Raw genomic sequence first — 20,189 nt, 5'->3', positions numbered from 1 at the left:
GCGGAGCGCGAGCTGCTGGCGGCGCACGTGGGCAGCGCCCCGCGCCCGAGGCTCGGCGGGACCCCCTGCCCGGCCCCGAGGGGCACACGGGGCAGCGCAGCCTCCGGCCTCTCCCGGCGACCGGCACGGCCTCGCCACCCACAACTGGGGTATCTTAAATCTACGCTTGGCAACTGTGTTCCCTGCTTCTACTTGTTTGTTGGGTTTTTGTTTTGTTTTTGAATTTTCAGGACAAACCCCACCATCTGCCATCATTAACGGCCAAGCTGGAGAAGTGTGAACTTCATGATGTTCAACAAGGCCAAGTGCAAGGTCCTACACCTGGATCGGGGCAATCCCCCATTTCAGTACACGATGGAGGATGATGTGATTGAGAGCTGCCCTGCAGAGACGGACTTGGGGGTGCTGGTTGATGAGAAGCTTGACATGAGCCAGCAATGTGCACTTGCAGCCCAGAAGGCCAACTGTATCCTGGGCTGCATCAAGAGAAGCCTGGCCAGCAGGTCAAGGGAGGTGGTTCTGCCCCAGTATTCCTCTCTTCTGACACCTCATCTGGAGTACTGTGTCCAGTTCCAGAATCCTCAACATAAGAAAGATACGGAGCTGTTGGAACGGGTCCAGAGGAGGGCTACAAAAATGATTAGAGAGCTGGAGCACCTCCCATGCAAGGACAGGCTGCAAGAGTTGGGCTTCTTTAGCCTGTAGAAGAGAAGGCTGTGAGGAGACTTTAGCAACCTTCCAGTACCTGAAGGGGCTATAGGAAAGCTGGGGAGGGACTGTTTACAAAGTGATAGGACTGGGGACAATGGGCATAAAATGGAGACGGGCAGATTTAGACTAGACAGAAAGAAGAATTTCTTCATGCTGAGGGTGGTGAGGCACCGGCACAGGTTTCCCAGGGAAGCTGTGGCTGCCCCAATCCCTGGAGGTGCTCAAGGCCAGGTTGGATGGGGCCGTGTGCAGCCTGGTCTCGTGAGAGGTGTCCCTGCCCATGGCAGAGGGGATGGAAGTGGATGATCTTTAAGGTCCCTTCCAACCCAAACTATTCAACAATTCCGTGATTCTATGATTAACTTACAAGCACTGGGGTATTCAACTAGAGTAATAAATCAAAGATTTAAGTGCCTGCAAAGGCCCTGAGAAATCTGTCTTGATCCCACAGGTAGCAGAAAGAACTGCACTCAACAGCTTGTCCACCATAGCTCCACAGCCTGAACACAGGCTTTCAGAGAGACTGACCCAAGTTTTCTGCTCTGAGAAACGTTAAAAGGCTCTCTGCTCCTGTACTTAGCAACAGGATTGTTCATTAGAGTCCTAATAAGTTTGGGAAATCTGCATTACACACATTGAAACCACAGCCACTCAGAGCTAAGAATCTTACACAAGAGTACCTAAGGTATTTTTTTGGTAGAGTAAATAAAATTTGGGTTATTCCTTCCAAATAGGGACTTAATTTGTGCCAAATGGGACACCCAGAAACCAACAGTGAAGCTCCCCAAACTCATTCTAGGTTTTAAGCACGTGTTTTGAGTTCAGTTACCACAGGTGACTGCAGCTACACACAAAAAGAGGATTCAGAAGTAACGAGGAAATGTCTCCTTATTTCCTCTCAGCTAACCTTCTAAAAGATGACTGTGGATGGCCTCCACCTGCTGCAAACCCAAAGCACTGAGGTGTTCTCTCAAGAACCACCTTTGCACTCAGTTACAATCAACCTTGTCCCAGCATGGCTCAACAGAACAGTTTTATATCCTTTGTACAGAGAAGTTTTCTAGAACACATTATCTCATTTCTCTTACATATTCAAGTGTGTGAATGAATTCAAACATTTGGAATATTAAGGTAAGTTTTTTAAAATCCCTAACAAGAGTCCTTTCCAATTTGACCAAAACCCAAAGGCAATTTTAGAGAGAAATAGCTGAGTTCAGTTCCAGAAGCCTGGAGAAACTGGAGCATTCAAGGGCACAGTTTGCGAATAATAAATCCTTCTCTTCCCCATCATTCTACTTTTGCATTAGCTTCTTAGAGTAGTTCTTGGCAAACTGCTTTTGTACTTCTTCCTGTCTCTTTCCAAGTTTCAGTGCATTGATCAGGTTTAAGCTTTTTTTCAGTTCATGTACAGGCTTGTTTACAAAGCCACAGTATTTCCTTTTTGGAACAAATTCCAGAGCCTTCTTCCAGTCTCCACTATCTTTCAAGGTTAGTAAGATATGTATCATTTGATCCAGTGTGAGATTTTTGGCACCGGTATTCCAAAGCAAGTACTTCTCCAGTGGAAGGGCTGCAGTCTCCAGTCCCAATCGCTTTGCCCGTGCTAAAGAGACTCCTGTTTTTATACTCTTGTCAACCATTGACCCGACAATATAGATTTTGTCATGATCGAATGTTTTCATTACTTTGGGAGAATCAGCAGTCAGATAGATAAGCTTATCCTTTGGAAAGACATCTGTGTAGCACTGGTCTGTCACAGTGATAAGCAATTTGCCCCATGACTCTCTGTAATGCTTGATAAATTCCTTATGGTAGAGGCTGTTCTCTTTGAAGTTACAGAAGTGGATGTGGAACGGATCCACAGATCTTCGATTGCAGCCTTCACTGAATACCAACTGTCTTACTGTATTTGCAACTTCTTGGACAGACATATCTTTTTCATAAGACATGTCAAATACTAGAGGCTGGCCAAAGACCATAGACTGAGCAGCCCTCCAGTTGTATGCTTTATCCATACTGTTGGTCCACAGGCATATGTATGAATTTCTTCGGGTCTCATCAGTTTTTGGAGCTCCCTCTTGTGCTTCCAGCCTCCTTTTCCTTTTCTCCTCTATCTTTCTTTTGTCGCTTTTCTTCTTAAGTTCTTTGAGATGCAAGAACTTTAAATACTTCTTTTTGGCTGACTTGGTAGGACATTCAATAAAGGTTTGAAGCTGTTCTTCACTTATATTTTCTGGAACCAATCTGCCAGCTAGTCTCCACATGTCCAAAATCTCACGTGCAGCAGCCAAACTAGAAATCTCCTGATGTTTGGAGACCGTCTCACTGACTTCTTCTTGCAACCCAGACTTCATTACCTTCTTCCAAGCATCTAAATCTAGTTTTTCCGAGGAATTGCATGAATTGTCCTGCTTCAGGCAAAATGATGAACTCAGAGTTCTACTGAGTGGAAACAAATCCTTTTTCATCCCATGTTGTGCAGCAAATGAAAGGACAGAGCTTCTTAGAATTTTCTTCAGAAGCACGTTAGCAGACTGCATACTTGGACATGTGCTGTGTTCAAGCACTTACCTGCAGAACACAAAAAAAGGGAAAAAGAAACTTGTCAGAAACTACGGAGAAAACACACACAGATTTTCATCCGTAGTAATATTGACAGACAATAACTTACTTCTTGGATAACACTAGAAATTCTTGCTTCCACTATTACTTTTCTACTGTTTTCTAAATGAAAACAGCATGTGGCACTGCTGTGAACAGACATGGCTAGCTCTGCTGCTTAAAACAGATATGCTTACTGCAACTGAACACTTAGGCTGAACATTAGGAAAAAAGTTTTCTCAGAAAGGGTCATTGGGAACTGGCAGAGGCTGCCCAGGGAGGTGGTTGAGTCACCTTCCCTGGAGGTGTTTACGGGACAGGTGGATGAGGTGCTGAGGGGCATGGTTTAGTATTTGATAGTAATGGTTGGACTCGATGAACGGTGGGTCTCTTCCAATCTGGTGATTTTATGAACTCACAACATGGTCAAACAACCTTTAAGTAGTGTCTGAAATCTATTTAAATTATCTGTATGACATGACAAATAAAAAACCTTCACAACCATATTAAGCAAAATGCTGCATGCAGACTGCAACTATTTTCATACATGTCCAGAAGTGCCTACCTAATCTACCTCCCTGCGATAATGGGTAAGATGCTTCATCTTGTAACATCCTCTGGAACACCTCTTATCACTATCACATTTTTGGCTTTTCTCATTGTATTTTGTGAAAGCTCTGCTACTAGGGTTCCCCCTCTTCTGTGCATTTCCACATTGCAGGTCAGTGGAACTACTGCAACTACTATGGCTATAGTTTTGCTAAGCTAATACTACTGTCAGTGAAGGCCCTCTTATGTCCCCTGAGCCCTCTGTTCCTGGTTCTGGCAGCAGTCCAAGCATCCACATAGCCATGCTATAAGCCAAATCAGAGACCTGAATTAAGGGACAGCTAACCAGGAGATGGAGAAAGGTTAAAAAACCAAGTCATCATCCCACTCAAATGAGCTGCCACGCCTAGTTCACTGGACACCTCCTAGAAAGAAGAAGAGGTGGAAAAATAAGCAACCAGCACAAGAAAAGACTATCTTTTTTCTTTTGGCTAAGTTGTCTGTGAACTTGATGTTGGCACATAAAGCTAGGCACATGAAACCCACAATCCCACTAATTTCATACACATTTGTATTTAAATGTAAAAAGTCTGCAGAAAGAAAAAACACAAAGATTGTTTAATATTTTCCTTGTCCTATGCAAACCTACTTAAGTAAAAACATTGAAATTTCACTTTTTTAGAAAACAGCATTTGGCCAAAGCATAAAAATTAGCTCCAAATTTCAAAATAAAAATTAATACTCTCCCTAATAACTTAGCACCTGAGTACAAACAGATATACAAAAGAAAAGTTAAATCTAAATTGGGGGTTATGTGTATATCTGCCTAAATAAAGACCACAGAAAGAGCAGCATGTTATTAGGAAACATTATATAAACTGGCATTTTTAACAACACTGTAATTAGTCAAATTCTTGACTGAACAATCATTTTCTACTGCCATTAAGATGAAATGAACAAAAAAACCCTAAGAGTGTGAAGTTAAGAGAAAACTCATGGCACAATAGATCTGTTCATAATTTTACATTTAAGTGTTAAAACTGCTGGCGAAACTAATAATCAAAAAGGTACGTTGTCCAGCCTGGGAAAATCAAGGGATCAGTTTCTGAGTTAACTTACATTACTGGAACTCTGATTAAGTCGATATTTGAAAGGCAGATTTAGACAATCTGAATACTACCTGATGGCTTTTGTAACAGAGTTTTTCAAACAAGACATCAAGTTAGCTGCAATTTATAGATAACCTAATAAAGTTGTGTGAATTTACCAAAAGAGCTGACATTTTACATTGAACAACTCCAGTCATCCATAAACAATTGGATGACAGCTTTTGATAAAAGCCAAGTCACCTTTCAGTATGCCCAGCATGCACCCTATCACGACATTACTATTCTAAATCTCTTCGAAGAACCTTGATTTCTAGGATTGATTTTGTTTTTCCTTGGTTTTGCAGCACTGATAGAAAATGCTGGCAAATAAACTGTCTTCTGGAGTTTTAGGAAGCAAGTATCCTTTAAAGCGGGCCTGGGCAACATGAGGGAGTGATGTCCAGTAATCCTGTGCAGCAAGACAAGAGCTGGTTAGAGAATGTATTTCCTACTTACATGCATATGTATAAAGTCTCCCAGAAATCTTACACATATTCTATTACTTTCCAAGGACTAATTTCAATGTTATTATAAACTTCACAAGAATCAAATCCCTAGCTTATTCGAGCTGCCCTAGCTCTCTGTCTAACCTTGCATTTGAGGTGCAGAAACACTGCAAACAGAGATGATTATAGAAGACACATCTGTTCAGTACAGATCACACTTAAGACATTACCACTTCCAAAAGAACAAACAGTGTAACAGTGTCTGAAAAAACACTATTTGAAAAAGAAATCGTGCTCTCAGAGGGACGTTCTGTCCAACTTTCAAAACACCAAAGTTACTTGGATGAAAACTCTACTTTAGCTTAGAAAAAATATACCACTTTTTGTAACAGTAACTACTTTTTGTATCAACATGACTTCCCTGTAACTAATCCCATGAACAGAAAAGCCCTTCACCAATATTTCAGAGACTGAATAATGCATGACTGCCACTAGCGCAGATGCTGCCAGCAGCCCTCAACGATGCAGTACACAGCACACTGGACCAGGACAAGGACCAATGCAGCTCCCCCAGAGAGCATGGCCTTACATGCTCCTTCATAGCTTCTAAACCAGCCCAGGCCTGAACTGAACCACAGGAAGCCAGGTTACACTTCATAATAAAAATTTTCTTCCTTATGTCCAACCCAGATCTACCCTCTTTCCATTTATAACCATTACCTGTTGTCCTGTCAGTACAGGCTGTACTAAAAAGTCATTGACAGCCACAATACAAGAGAGACGTGCCTGGCCAAAGCTCTCGACTGTCAATGGGGCCAGAACCCTTACAGAAAGTTTCACCAGCATTTATCCTTAGTGATAGCATTTACTAAGTAAGCCCACCCCTGGCAAGCATGCAACCAGTAAGCAACGCAGTATTGATTATAAAGTGGAAAGGAGTCACAGAAGATGTCTGTAACACCAGAGCACCTCCAAGAATAAATAACATTCAAGGACTGCTGTTAACAGATAGAATTTTTTTCCTGTGAGAGTGGTGAGGCCCTGGAACAGGTTGTCCAGAGAAGCTGTTGATGCCCCATCCCTGGAGGTGTCCAAGGCAGGCTTTGAGCAGCCTGATTCTGGTGGGAGGTGTCCCTGCCCATGGCAGGGGGGCTGGAAACGAATAATCTTTAAGGTTCCTTCCAACATAAACTATTCTGTGATTATTCCTTAGCTTCAGAGCTTCCAGCATTCATAGCAATTTATTCTCTTCATAAATATCTCTGTAGGACTCCAGTGCAAGACCGTCAAACCTTTCAGCTAGTCTGAAGTCTCTCAGGATGACTCTATGCTCTCCCACCGCAGCCGCGCTCCTGCCACCAAGAGGGGGATGGATGTGCCTTTAGCTGACAGTTGGCTGAGGGTCAGGGGGACAACCTCGCGTTCCCACACTCTCCTTCAGCCGCCACCCCCGAGACCCAGGCGCTCACCATGTGCGCCCACGGACACCCACAGATACCTGTGGACTCCTACAGATACCCATGAAGTCCCGTGCCCACCCTCGGACACCTTTGGACACCCATGAATACCCACGGCCGAGGGTCAGGGTGGACAACCTCGCCCAGAGCAGCCGTGGCTGCCCCCACCCTGGAGGCGTTCGAGGCCGGGCCGGATTGCGCTTTGCGCAGCCTGATCTGGTGGGAGGTGTCCGTGCCCACGGCAGGGGAGGGGGTGGTTGGAGCTGCATGATCTTTGAGGTCCCTTCCAACCCACTCTGCGATCCTCTCGCCGGTGCCCCCGGCCCCTCCGCCGCGCACTCACCCCGCGTGTCTCCGAGCCCGGGGAGGGCGGGCGTGGAACTGCGCATGCGCGGCGCGGGGCGAGGCTGGCTCCCTTGCGCCTCCCGCCCGTGCTGCCCCGCGGCCCCCGAGGCCAAAGTTCCGGGCGTCTTCTCTCCCCTCTGCCTGGCCCGCGTCGCCCTGCGGGGTGCGGTGAGCGCCCCGCGGCCTCGGGACGTGGGGGAAGGCCTGGAACCCTCGGGGCCGGGGCGGGCGCTGGAGCCTTGGGTGGGGCGGGGTGGGGGGGGGCGATGCGTTCGCCTTGTTCTCTCTTGAAGGCGCGGAGGAGCCCGGCGGGGTCGTGACGCTGTTTCATTTTCTCCCAAGGTGGAGGCGGGAGCCGAGGCCCCTCGCGATGAGCTTCCTGCTGCCCAAGCTGGGCTGTAAGGGGGAGGTGGATCAGGCAATAAAGAGCGTGGCCGAGAAGGTGTTGGTTCTCCGGTTTGGAAGAGATAACGATGCTGTTTGCCTGCAACTCGATGATATTGTAAGACCGACGGTTTATTTATTTATTTATTAAACACACCCTACTAGTACCCCTCTTGCGTACAAGACAGTGGCATATTCACCACTGGCACAGGTTGCCCAGCTGGGTGAGGGAGGTGATTCTGCACCTCTGTTCCTCCCTTTTGAGACTTCCACCTGGAGTGCTGTGTCCAGTTCTGGGATCCTTAACATAAGAAGGATATGGAACTGTTGGAACGGGTCCAGAGGAGGGACACGAGGATGATCAGAGGGCTGGAGCACCCCCCATATGAGGACAGGCTGAGAGAGTTGGAGTTGTTCAGCCTGGAGAAGAGAAGGCTCCGAGAAGATCTCATAGTGACCGCCCAGTACTTGAAAGGGGCTACAGGAAAGCTGAGGAGGGACTGTTTACAAAGGCTTGTGGTGATAGGATGAGGGGCAAGGGGTATAAACTGGAGGGGCAGATTTAGACTAGACATAAGGAAGAATTTCTTCACTGTGAGAGTGGTGAGACACTGGCAGAGGTTGCCCAGGAAGGTTGTGGCTGCCCCATCCCTGGAGGTGCTCAAGGCCAGGCTGGATGGGGCTTTGAGCAGCCTGATCCAGTGGGACGTGTCCTTGCCCATCACTGGGTGTTGGAACTGGATGATCTTTAAGGTCCCTTCCAACCCAAACTACCTTATGATTCTATGATATGTCGCTTCTGGATAATAAGATGTCTCATGAAAATTTTGGCATCAATTAAGTGTAAAATGAAGCAATACTATATCCATAAAAATGTTTGAAAATTAAGCAAATTACTGTGTTATTGTAGTGGGTGTACAAAGTGCTTGAATTACAGAAGACGTGATATTCTAGCCCTGCTTATACTGAAAAGACATAAGGAAAATGGGCTTTATAAAGCTTACCATCCTTTTTCCTCTTGTGTGTCAATCCATTTGTCATCCATATTTCTCACTATTTTCAGCTTGCAAAGACAGCTCATGACCTAAGTAAAATGGCAGTCATTTACCTGGTGGATGTGGACAAGGTTCCAGTGTACACCCAGTATTTTGACATCAGTTATATTCCATCAACTGTATTTTTCTTCAATGGACAACACATGAAAGTTGACTATGGGTATGTGCACCCTACCTGGCATTACCTATTACGCCTGTAAGAATTTATCAGTCTTTCCCTATGTTGCCATGCCTGGGGAAGGTCACATTTGAAAACTGTTACCAGCATCTGCATTGAGAACTCTGTAGGCAGACAGAAGGGCTTGAGATTAAGAAGTATTTTGAAATATGCTCTGATGCAATAAGTAGGTGTTGGCTGTGAAATGTTCCTGACTGTGCAAAAAATAGTATTGTTAAAGTCTTAGATGTGACACTGCACCTTTTTAGACTTTGGAGGTCACAGTCAGTTCCTGACTTAGTTATGCCATTACCAATATCGTTAATTCTTTTAGAATGACCAAGTCAGAACTTCTAATTTCATTATACATCTTTTCCTGTCTTTAGATGTTTTTGTTTTGAACACTGTATACATTACAGTTCTACCTTTATCTTATGCTTCTGTTTAGGTCTCCAGATCACACCAAATTTGTAGGAAGCTTCAAAACAAAGCAAGACTTTATAGATCTGATTGAAGTGATTTACCGTGGAGCAATGCGGGGAAAGCTCATTGTGAGAAGCCCTATTGATCCCAATAACATACCTAAATATGATCTTCTCTACCAAGGAATTTAATGGGATGGCCTGAGGTAAAGAATTACAGAAATGGCTGAAATTCTAGATACCTGTTTCTCTTCAAGCATGTTTAGCCACCTCTAGCACTGTGGTAAAGTTTGAGTACTTATGTTTAAGGATCATATTGGTCTCCTTCTGAAGACAGACGTTCTGTCACCTTGTACTTGTAAATAAATCTACACGTTCATGCCTTGAATTCACGCAAGCGACTGTTCTTTGAGTGGCATGCTGACCAGCACCTACAGGACAGACAGGTTGAATGCATCCTCAGTGAAACTTAAGAAATCTTAAGTGAACTAAAATCCTGTATAATCTATTAATTGCCTATTTAGTACCATTTTCTTTCAGATGCAATAACAGTAAACCTATCTTTATTTAAAGAGCTGTGCTTGCTCTCAAGAGCATTCAGCTGACTGTGCCTGTCCAATGGAATTTTATGCTTTTACTCATTACTGGATAACAAGATGGAAGCTTTTTCAAACAGTATTGGAGATGACTGAAAACTGAAATGGATGTAAACCCAGAAGTAAAGTTGACACTCTCTTTTCTCTGGCACCAAGTATTGCTGTTCAACATTTTTTTTTGACTGAGACGGGAACTGAAATTGTAGGACAAAATTTTTTGTCATCCTTCAAAGCTCTTTTGAAGCTGCTGAATACTTTTAATTCCCACACGATTGAACTGGAAATTCAGAGCAACCATTTCGTTTACATTTGCTTTGAAGGCTCAAGTATGGACATCTAAAAACTGTATCTATTTCCTACCTCTGGCTAAAATTAAATAGCTGAGAGCAAACAGCAGTGTCTATCTTTTGCGTCAGTCTGGTAACGACAGGTTGCTTGAGTACTGAATTTCTAAGGCAGCTCATGCCCAGCAATCTCACTGGCTTAGTTGGCTTTGAAACATAAATTACTTTAGCTCACTTTATTGTGTTTGGGGCATATAATCTCTGACTGGGGGAAGATAGCAATGTGTAGTTCCCTAACGTGTTGTTCAGCTTAACAGTAAGCTTTTCAAGAAGAGGGGGAGTTCCAGCTCTTGGAAGGTTTTTAAACACCATATGGTGGGGAAGGAAAGAGATCCTTTAGGTGCTTCTGGTTCCAGATTTGTCCTTTTAATGAAAGCTTTGCACTTACAAAGCAAGTGTTTTCCTGATATTTTAGTATGATTATAGAGCCATAACTGCATAATATTTCAAAAATTTATACAGAATAGATATACCTGAACATCTCTGTGCAGCTTTAAATTTGACAGCTAGCTGGAGAGTTGTGGCCTAAAGCTTTCAACAATGCACTTCTTTTCCCAACAGTTAACTTGTATTTGTGTGTTTCTCAAAACCAAAGAAACTAGTTTCAAACTTAAAATTTTAAGTTGCTCCACAATGAGGTGAAGATCCGTAGGTGACTGAAAGGCGGAGGGGCAGTTGTGAAAGGAAGAAAGCCCTATCAAGAACAGCTCAGTATACCTTCATTTATTGCCTCTTTTACTTGTGCTGCTTCTGGTTACAACAGGTGAATGCCTGGAGGTCTTGGCTTTCAGTGTGCTGTTCAGGTGCTTAAAGATGGCACGTAAGCAGCAGGAGGGTGCTAAATCATACTTTTCCACTCTGGCAGAGACAGTAGGACAATTCACTTTCATGCAAGAGCTAAAAGCTTTATCTAGAGGCTTACAGTTTGACACCCATTCACAGCAGTGTTTCTGTATCCATTCTTGTATTTGTGGATCGCTTCTTGTCTGGTGTTGCACATTGTGCATGGAGTCAATGAACGCCACAGAGTAAACTTTATTCATTACCTCCCACTTTCTCTGCACCAGCAGATCAACAAACACCAAGCCACCATAGCCATGGGCAATGAAGGCCACATTCTTGACTGTGCTCTTTGAAATGAAGTTATCCCATACATAAATGGTATGCTCCTCAGGGGTACTACTGCCTCTCTTGGGGATCCACCCGATGGACTGCGTAGAACTCAGTGCTTCTTCCCTGGAATAAAAGCTTAACCTCTCCTTTTCAGTCTTTGCATCAACAAAGTTGTCATTGGGATTCAGTACAATCACTCCCCTGTGGCTTTGAAGGGCTGTTTTGATGTATGGTATTTGTGTTCCATGCCCTAGACCCTCCCTGACAATTGTCCTTCGCCCCCACTGTCCAGCATGGAAAACTCCACGGTCTTGAAGAAGGACAATTAGGCTAAGGGAACTTGTGAGTGCGTTCTCACTCATGAAAAAGAAACTTCTTGGTTCATCCTCTGTAGCATCAATAGGAATGTAAACTTTTTGCAGTATGCAGACTCTTTCCAGGAGCCCATAAACATATTGGGTAATCAGATGTCCCAAAACTTGATAGCGTTTATGATTCTGCTCATGTGCATTCTTGTAATAATTGAAAACAAAGGACTCATTTGTATCTAGATGCCTTAGTTCCCCTTTTATATTGAAGTCGTATTTCAGTTCCTCTTGATACTCTGAGCCCTCTATTAGTTTCCTCAAGCTTAGTTCGTGCTGTATTTGTAACCACTACAAATTAAGGAGACTATGTCAGTGTGCTGACAAGACCACCATACAGCACCTACATAAAGGAAACCTATTCATTAGGATTCAGGTTTGAAAGTGGTTACAAACAAAGTACTCATTGACCCTGACTCTTGGTGGTCTATAGTAAACTAGCTGCTTATAAAGCCTCTCACATACTTCGGTTGTTAAATTCCAACAGCAGTACATTAATACTAACCTCTCCAGTTATTTGTTCATCCTTACAAGCACTTGCCACATGGAAATTGTGGCATCAATGGCAGAATAAGCTAGACACTGTGATCAACAAACAGGAAAAAAGAAAACCCATGCAGCAAGCTTTCATGAAATCAGGCAAGTCTCTAGTTTCAGCTGAAATAATTTTTCAGTTGATCAACTCCTACGAATTATACCAGGAAGTAGCTTCCATGCAACAGAAAACCAAAGCTTATCATAATCTATTTTCCTATTAACTCTTCAGTCTGCTTCTGTCTGTTGCTGGCTGTAGAATGGTAAACCTGGGGTAACCTTTTATGTGGTTAGAATCGTACAGGATTTTTTTTTCCTAAAAGCAGCGATTTGCAAACAGTAAAAAATTAATTTATCATCTTAACACAGTAATTTTGATTTGGCAAGTTGTTTATATGACATTATATTTGGTTAATACCTTGGTACAAATTACTATACACTTAAATATTTTGTACTGAACTAAGAGAGGTTTTTAGAACACAGTAAATCACGACTATGTTAAAACTCACTATACCATCTGATAAAGCTGATTGCTAGGACTGAAAACAATCTGAAAATTTTCATGTAAGTGACTTGAGTTGGAGCCCAGCTCCTTCATGGAATGCAGGTTTCCTTGAGTAAGCTGCTTGGCATATTGAAAATTGATTCTTATACTTCCAAATTAAAAAAAAAATTATAGAGTTTAAAAGCAGCTGTTATAGGTTGTTGTAGAAACAGCTGTGTAATGCATTTACTTCTTTTAGGAAAATATACATTCTAAGTCAGCATTGACTGCTGTTTGTGCTTCATCATTATATATATGAAATATACAAGGGTGTTTATTCTGGTAGCCTTTACAATTGCTATTTTGATTTAAATAATATTACCATTGAGAAAAGAAAAGAAAAATCCTTCCTCTCACTTTTCTGTTTGGATTGCAAAATTCTTCAGCTGTAAATTCAATTGGTGCTTGTTACAGCTGTTAGTGTATTAGAAACACAACTGCAGTGTACTACATTTGATAAGATTTTCCAAATAAAACCAGATTCCTCTGTTCTGGTAAAACTCAACATACCATATCATCTCCTGTAAAATCTGCCATCATCATAGACTGAAATCTTCTTCACTCTGAGGTTGCAGGCAGTTTCTCTGCGTGAAGGAAGAACAAACCCATCTTTGTTCAGGCTTCGTTACTTTTATGTACTTAATTCTGGGTGTATCTATGAAATATATCAGTGATAATCATAGAGCCGTTTGGGTTGGAAGGGACCTTAAAGATCATCCAATTCCCATCTCCCACTGGATCAGGCTGCTCAAAGCCTCATCCAGACTGGCCGTGAACACCTCCAGGGATGGGGCAGCCACAACTTCCAGTGCCAGCGTTTCACCACCCTCATTGTGAAGAATTTCTTCCTCATGTCTAATCTAAATCCTCCCCCCTCCAATTCAAACACATTGCCCCTCATCCTATCACTACAAGCCTTTGTAAAAAGTTCCTCCCCAGCTTTCTTGTAGCCCCCTTCAGGTACTAGAAGGTCACTATAAGGTCTCCTCAGAGACTTCTCTTCTCCAGTCTGAATAAGTCTAACTCTCTCAGCCTGTCCTCATATGGGAGGTGCACCAGCCCTCTGATCATCTTTGTGTCCTTCTTCTGGACCCGTTCCAGCAGTTCCATATCGTTACGTTGAGGATTCCAGAACTGAACACAGTACTCCAGGTGAGGTCTCAGAAGAGAGGAGTAGAGGGGCAGAATCACCTCTGTATATGTTTCCATCCTTCCAAGTTACAAGCTGACACCTCACGTCCTGATTTACAACTGACCATAAATTAAAGCTAAGCTTCTTCAGCGCGAAACTGATAAAAGTGGTCAAAACTAGTTTTGCACAGCTTCCCACACTTAGCGCGTAGCCACTACCAAGCAGAAGCTACACACAAAGCTTCCAGTTCTGAAGCTGCCCTGAAATAAAGCAAACCAGAAAAAAATCCCAAACAAAACAAAACCCAAACTAAACTGAAAAACTCACCCCACCAACTACAAAAACCTGTACAAAAAAAACCACCCACAAAACCCAATAGGATCTCTGTCTCCACTTGGCAGTGGGAGGGTTCCTAAAGCGACACCCTCTGGTGCCCGGCACCCGAACCTGTCCTCCCGTCCGACGAGACGAACCGGTGTCCCGGGCTCTGACCAACACCTGCAGGGGAAGGGAGAGAGGGAGGGAGGGAGAGAAGGAGGATTTAGACTGGGCGATGTGCAATTTAAACCTGGTGGGGCTGGGAGCGAGGGGCGGGCGGCACTGGGAGAGGCTGCGCGCGGGCGGGGCGGGACACCGAAAATGCCGGGTAAACCGAGTCTCTAGGATTCCTTTTGGAGTTTTGCAAAGCAAGCGCCCTTCACCGGTCCTGGGCAACGCGAGGGAGCGATCTCCATCAGTCGTGTGCAGCGAGACAAGAGCTGGGACAGAATGGATTTCATATTTAAATGCACGTGGATAAATTCTCCCGGAAACCTTAAGCGTATTCTATTACTTATGAGCTTCACAGCAGTCAAAGCTGTGGCTCGCTTGGAGCTTTGGGGCCAGCTCTGCCTGCCCTGTGAGCCAGGGGAAGGTGCAGACAGAGGGATTGCAGCAGCACCGCTGCTCAGCACGGATCAGCCCGAGCACACGGCGTTATCAGCTCCAGAGAACGAACAGCGCCTGCGAAAACACTGTTTGAACGAAACCGTGGTCCTAAAGGGACACCCTGCACCCCCCGACGCAGCCTCGCGCCGCTCCGCCTCCCCTCAGACCCCGCCCGGCCGCGCGGGGCGGGGCGCGGGCCGGACCGGAAGTGGCCCCGGAAGCTGCGCGGGCGGCCGCGGGGCCTACGGCGGCGGGGGGAGCGGAGAGCGGGAGCCTGGGCGCCGTTGGGTGAGCGCGGGGGTCCTGGGCATCGGGGGGCGGTGGGCACAGGTGGTCCACGGGTTTCCGTGTCTGTCCGTGGGCGTCCATGGGCGGGCGCGAGTGTCCGTGGGTGTCCGTGTTTGTCTGTGGGTAGGCGCGTGTGGCTGCTCGCGGGTGTCCGTGGGTTTCTGTGGGTGTCCGGGGCTATCTGTGGCTGCCCATGGGTGTCCGTGAGTGGGGACAGGTGTCCACAGCTGTCTGTGGGCATCCATGGGTGCGCACCGGTGGCCAGAGCTGTCAGTGGATATCCGTGGGTATCTGTGGGTGTCCATGGGTGGACACTGGTGTCTGTAGGTATCTACGGCTGCCCACGGGTGTCCATAGGTGAACACGGGTGTCTGTGGGTATCTGTGGCTGCCCATGGGTGTCCGTGAGTGGGCACAGGTGTCCACAGGTGTCCGTGGGCATCCATGGGTGGGCACCGGTGCCCAGGCGTATCTGTGGGTGTCCCTGGGTGTCCACGGCTGTCAACAGGTATCCGTGGGTGCCCACGGGTGTGCGGAGGTGTCCATGGAAGGGCACAGGTGTCCACAGGTATCCGTGGGTGCCCATGGGCGCCCATGGTGAGTGGCTGGGCTCCGGGGGTGGCAGCTGAAGGAGAGTGTGGGAACGCGAGGTTGTCCCCCTCACCCTCAGCTAAAGGCACGTCCATCCCCCTCTTGGTGGGAGGAGCTCGGCTGCGGGGGGGAGCTGGGGAGGCAGGTGTGCGGGGACAGATGGGCAGTGGCCTCTGTGCCCCAGAGGTGCCAGAAGACCCACAGTTTGCCATCTCTTACCCCCTGTGGGCATCGGGGGAGGCGGTGGTTTGGCTTTGGTTAGATAGTGGTGGATGCTGATGTTCCCTGCACCCAGGGCTGGGGCTGCAAGTTGAAAAAGTGTTACATGACAGTACTAGAGCGTAAAGTTATCCTGGGAGATTTCAGACTAGGTGAAAGGTTTGAAGGTCTTGCACTGGAGTCCTACAGAGATATTTATGAAGAGAATAAATTGCTATGAATGCTGGAAGCTCTGAAGCTAAGGAATAATCACAGAATAGTTTGTGTTGGAAAGGCACCTTAAAGTTAATCCACTTCCAATGCTCCTACCTTGGGCAGGGACACCTCCCACCAGAATCAGGCTGCTCAAAGCCTCATCCAGCCTGTCTTGGACACCTCCAGGGATGGGGGGGGCATCAGCAGCTTCTCTGAACAACCTGTTCCAGGATGTCACCACTCTCACAGGAAAAAGATTCTGTCTCTTAACAGCAATCCTTGAATGTTATTTATTCTTGGAGGTGCTGTGGTGTTACAGACATCTTCTGCGACTCCTTTCCACTTTATAATCAATACTGCATTGCTTATTGGTTGCATGCTTGCCAGAGGTGGGCTTATGCAGTAAACACTATCACTAAGGATAAATGCTGGTGAAACTTTCTGTAAGGGTTTTGGCCACACTGACAGTCGAGAGCTTTGGCCAGGCACATCTCTCTTGTATTGTGGCTGTCAATGACTTTTTAGTACAGCCTGTACTGACAGGACAACAGGTAATGGTTATAAATGGGAAGAGGGTAGATTTAGGTTGGACACAAGGAAGAATTTTTTTATGATGGGTGTGATGAAGCACTGGAACAGATTGCCCAGAGAAATTGTGGGTGCCCCATCCCTGGAAGTATTCTAGGCCAGGCTAGATGGGGCTTTGAGCAATCTGATCTAATGAAATATGTCCCTGCACACAGCAGGGGGGTTGGATTAGGTGATCTCTAAAGGTCCCTCTGTATCCAAACCATTGTATGAATGAGTTTTCCTTGCGTTAGGTTGCTAAAAAGTTATTTTTTTATTCTCCTTTAGTACCTACTACTGTGGTCCTGCTTACCTCTGAATAAAATGTCTTGCTAACATTTTGTAACTTTTCTTTTCAATAGAGAAAATCATGGAAGGAAGAACATCATCTTCAGGTCATGTCAGTGTAAGTCTTCTGACAATTTGCAATGCTTTACTCTGAGACTATAGGTATCCTAGGGTGTTCTGATGTATTTGCACAACCAAATTAATTCTCTTGTGGCCCAGGTTTAGTTTTGTTGGAGCATTCTTTTTACCTGTGTCTATATATTGCAGACTTTTCCATGCAGTACAGGGGTCTATATGCTTTAAACAATGACTAGTCCTTATATTTTACTTTAAAGGAGAAGATTACTCATGAGGTATCATAATTAAAAGAAAAATTACTGGTTTATCCATACAGAGGTCTGTTCATGTTGTATTTAGTGTTGCCAGAGTTTGTTCCGTGTTGTTTGAGAAATTTTGTACAGTTTTTAGTGATTTAGGTACATAGGTCTTTAACAGGCTTGAAGATCAGTGCTGTGAGGTGAACTAGATGATGTTTGACGGCAGGAGAAGGGGAGAGCACCTTCAAGGCAATTTCTTGCTGCTGGTTATTTTAATGATGAGTGTGTTTTCCATTACATAGTGGGCCCCTGTGGTAGGAAAAAAGATTGATTTGGGGTGCACTTTTCAGCCTTCACTAAACTATGTAAAGTATGTGTGGGCATAAGTTTTTCAGATGTATGTTTGCCCCACGTTAAACAGAAATGAAGATAAAATTATACCACTCAGGCTGAAAGGATATAAAATTCAAACATCTCTTTAGTTTATTATCTTTTGTATTAAAAAAAATGAGGAGATATTAGGAAGAGGCAATGGCAGAGGGAGATAGGTTTCTGGAACTGTAGAAATAACTATATGCTTTAATACGGCTTCACTTATTTAATTTAAAAATACAAATACATTCCAGCAAGGTAAGAGAATTTGGAGAAAGTGAAGTTTTGCTGTTGTGAGTTTTGCCACCTGAGTCCCAAACCTTCAAATACATTTTCCATTTTAGAATTTTATATCTCGAGTGGAATATGGTTTGATTAAATGCATAGACTTAAAGAAAGTAGGAGTTATCTTTTGTATTTGTGATTATGTAGAACAGGCCTAATATTTATGGCCCTGTTAAGTAGGGAAATAATTGAATTGTCCTGTATTGTCAAATTTCTTTAGGAGAAAAAGTTCCATTCAAGATCGTGTGGTACATGGGTGCTTCGAATCAAGCAAATGCATTATTTGCAAAATGGTTGAGTATATTCCTTGTTGCTTTGCTTTGTTTCAGTGTCTGGCATTGTTACCTTTTTTTAGTGCAATATCTGTGATGACATATTTATGTCTGTTGGAACTTGCCAATATTTATTTTTTTTTATTTCAGTGGAAATTAAGTGCCAACAACAGAGAGCCTTCCACAAAAGGAAAAAGGCAAAAGGACCGCAAGAGACACAGCTCTACTGGTGAAGAATCAGTTGGGTAAGAAGTAATCTCAAAAGTAGTTCTTCTCTGTTTGTATATTCAGTTTCATAATCTTTCTTGAAGCTGATTATCTCTGGTCTCTAGATAATTATTTGTGTCATGTAGAGATGGTTTCCACATGTTACGTAGCCGACCTTCAGCAAATCTTGCTTCAGTTGTTTAATGGCGTTGTGAATTAGGAAAAAAATAAGATATTTTTCTTTGTTTTAACGCAAAGACAGCAACAGCAGAATGGGAATGCAACACTTAGTGGAGGAGTTACTGCTTGTTGACCTGATTGGAATCCTGAGAGGTGTTCATTACTCTTTAAGTGTAAATAATCATTCTAGCCCTAGATATCTTAGACACTTAAGAAGTTTCCCAGATTACCCTTTGCTTGTCACGTTTTTCCCTGTGGTCCACAGTCATTAAAATGTATTTATCAACTCTTGACAACAACAACAAAAAAAACCCAAAACCAAGCAATATGATTGTTAGTAGGGGAAGGCAGTGAAGAAGTTTTTCACCTCTATTTTATAGTTAAGAACCTAAGTGAATAAATAGGACTGCCTCTGTGCCACTTCTTATGCTCTGTTGCCAATAGCAAATATCTTGGTTTCTTTGAGATTATGGCAAATTTTAAAAAATTGTCTTCTGTGAAGCTGTCAGCTAAGTGATTGTTTGTCCAAGAAAGTATTGAAGTTGTAAGTGCCATAGTTGACAAATGGAAGTGAAAATGGAGAGTTAGAGTAATTGACAGCAGCTAGGAAGCATAGTGACTTCACAATGAAATTAATTATGTTTATCTTAATGAAGTAATTGTTCTTCCACAAATCATTTAAATCAAAACAAATAAGAATTTTAATTATGCTGGGAAGTGGTTAATATCTGATATCAATCCCTAAAGATCTTTCAGTAAACTTTGAACTGACATTTCCATGTTGAGCGCTTTTTTTTTTTAAAAAAAGCTACTTTTGGATCTGTTACATATGTTAACTTTCTGTTAAATATACTAATTTTGATACGTGAGAGACTTTCAAGTAACATTTGTAGGTGTTCTGTCATTTTTACCGAAATTCTTACCAGCATATTAGTGAGAAATGATTTGGACTGTAAATATTCAGAAATTAAATCTATGCATTTTTAATTTCTTTAAAAAAAGTTGTACGTGTAGAGGCTACCTGGAGGTTCTTTGTAAAATCAACTTAATTTTCTGTCTGCGGTAAAGCTTGTTCTAAGTATTCCTTTTGGGTACCCGGTGTTTCTTGGCAAGTCAAAATCAACATTGTGATCTCATTTGCGTATTAAGTAGAAGGAGCACACAGGTTCTAAAGAGGTGATGTTTAAGCAAAAGTTGGAGAACTGACAAAACTCAAAATAAGTTAAGTGTGATGGGGCATGCTGACAATCTTTCTAATATAAAAGTTTTTCTGCTCTTTCTTGCCAATGAGGAATTTTTCACTTGCATTGTGAACAAGGAAATAAGTCTAGATGACAACATCTTGTTAGCTCCTCATGTTTTAAAAACGGCCTTCTTTAGGAGCTAATCTCAAATACTTACAGAGAGGCATCTGATGTGCTGCTTGAGCATTGTTTTATTGCTGCTTAATTTTAGTCAGAAAGGATAAAATGGGTTTATTAGCACAAACCCACCTTTGCTTTTGTTTTTAACTGAAGTTCAGGGTTACAAAATTTGGTGCTTCTGTCAGTTCTGCTGTAATGTGAGACCGTGGGGTGTG

General features: G+C 43.8%; 4 protein-coding genes across 7 annotated transcripts in view; 2 read left to right on the top strand and 2 right to left on the bottom strand.

The window, feature by feature from the left end:
* Nucleotides 1–1,912: 1,912 nt before the first annotated feature.
* Nucleotides 1,913–7,283, bottom strand: TRMT10C (tRNA methyltransferase 10C, mitochondrial RNase P subunit). Its single transcript, XM_069868149.1, has 2 exons — nucleotides 7,256–7,283; nucleotides 1,913–3,282 (listed from the first exon to the last, which is right to left on the bottom strand). The coding sequence occupies exon 2, from the start codon at nucleotides 3,249–3,251 to the stop codon at nucleotides 2,004–2,006; it is 1,248 nt and encodes a 415-aa protein (XP_069724250.1). The 5' UTR covers nucleotides 3,252–3,282; nucleotides 7,256–7,283; the 3' UTR covers nucleotides 1,913–2,003.
* Nucleotides 7,284–7,344: 61 nt separating this feature from the next.
* TXNL4B (thioredoxin like 4B) lies at nucleotides 7,345–11,531 on the top strand. Of its 4 annotated transcripts, none has more exons than XM_069868030.1 (5): nucleotides 7,345–7,425; nucleotides 7,600–7,759; nucleotides 8,705–8,856; nucleotides 9,302–9,481; nucleotides 11,283–11,531. In XM_069868030.1, the coding sequence occupies exons 2-4, from the start codon at nucleotides 7,628–7,630 to the stop codon at nucleotides 9,465–9,467; spliced, it is 450 nt and encodes a 149-aa protein (XP_069724131.1). In that variant the 5' UTR covers nucleotides 7,345–7,425; nucleotides 7,600–7,627; the 3' UTR covers nucleotides 9,468–9,481; nucleotides 11,283–11,531. The 4 variants fall into 4 exon arrangements, with proteins under 4 accessions (XP_069724131.1, XP_069724124.1, XP_069724137.1 ...); XM_069868023.1 differs by having other exon boundaries at nucleotides 11,286–11,530; XM_069868036.1 differs by lacking the exon at nucleotides 11,283–11,531 and adding an exon at nucleotides 9,849–10,252.
* LOC138718091 (putative protein ARB2BP) lies at nucleotides 10,935–13,308 on the bottom strand. Its single transcript, XM_069852345.1, has 2 exons — nucleotides 13,282–13,308; nucleotides 10,935–11,984 (listed from the first exon to the last, which is right to left on the bottom strand). The coding sequence occupies exons 1-2, from the start codon at nucleotides 13,306–13,308 to the stop codon at nucleotides 10,935–10,937; spliced, it is 1,077 nt and encodes a 358-aa protein (XP_069708446.1).
* Nucleotides 13,309–15,095: 1,787 nt separating this feature from the next.
* SENP7 (SUMO specific peptidase 7) overlaps nucleotides 15,096–20,189 on the top strand; it is a 35,165-nt gene continuing 30,071 nt past the window's right edge. Inside the window, exons 1-4 of the mRNA XM_069868001.1 lie at nucleotides 15,096–15,118; nucleotides 17,052–17,095; nucleotides 18,172–18,244; nucleotides 18,374–18,468. Of these exons, the coding sequence (XP_069724102.1) occupies nucleotides 17,088–17,095; nucleotides 18,172–18,244; nucleotides 18,374–18,468 (176 nt within the window). The 5' untranslated portion in view covers nucleotides 15,096–15,118; nucleotides 17,052–17,087. The remainder of the gene's footprint in view (nucleotides 15,119–17,051; nucleotides 17,096–18,171; nucleotides 18,245–18,373; nucleotides 18,469–20,189) is intronic.

Source organism: Phaenicophaeus curvirostris, chromosome 1, assembly GCF_032191515.1.
Source record: "Phaenicophaeus curvirostris isolate KB17595 chromosome 1, BPBGC_Pcur_1.0, whole genome shotgun sequence".
NCBI lineage: Eukaryota > Metazoa > Chordata > Aves > Cuculiformes > Cuculidae > Phaenicophaeus > Phaenicophaeus curvirostris.
This window is presented reverse-complemented; position numbering and strand designations above follow the sequence as displayed.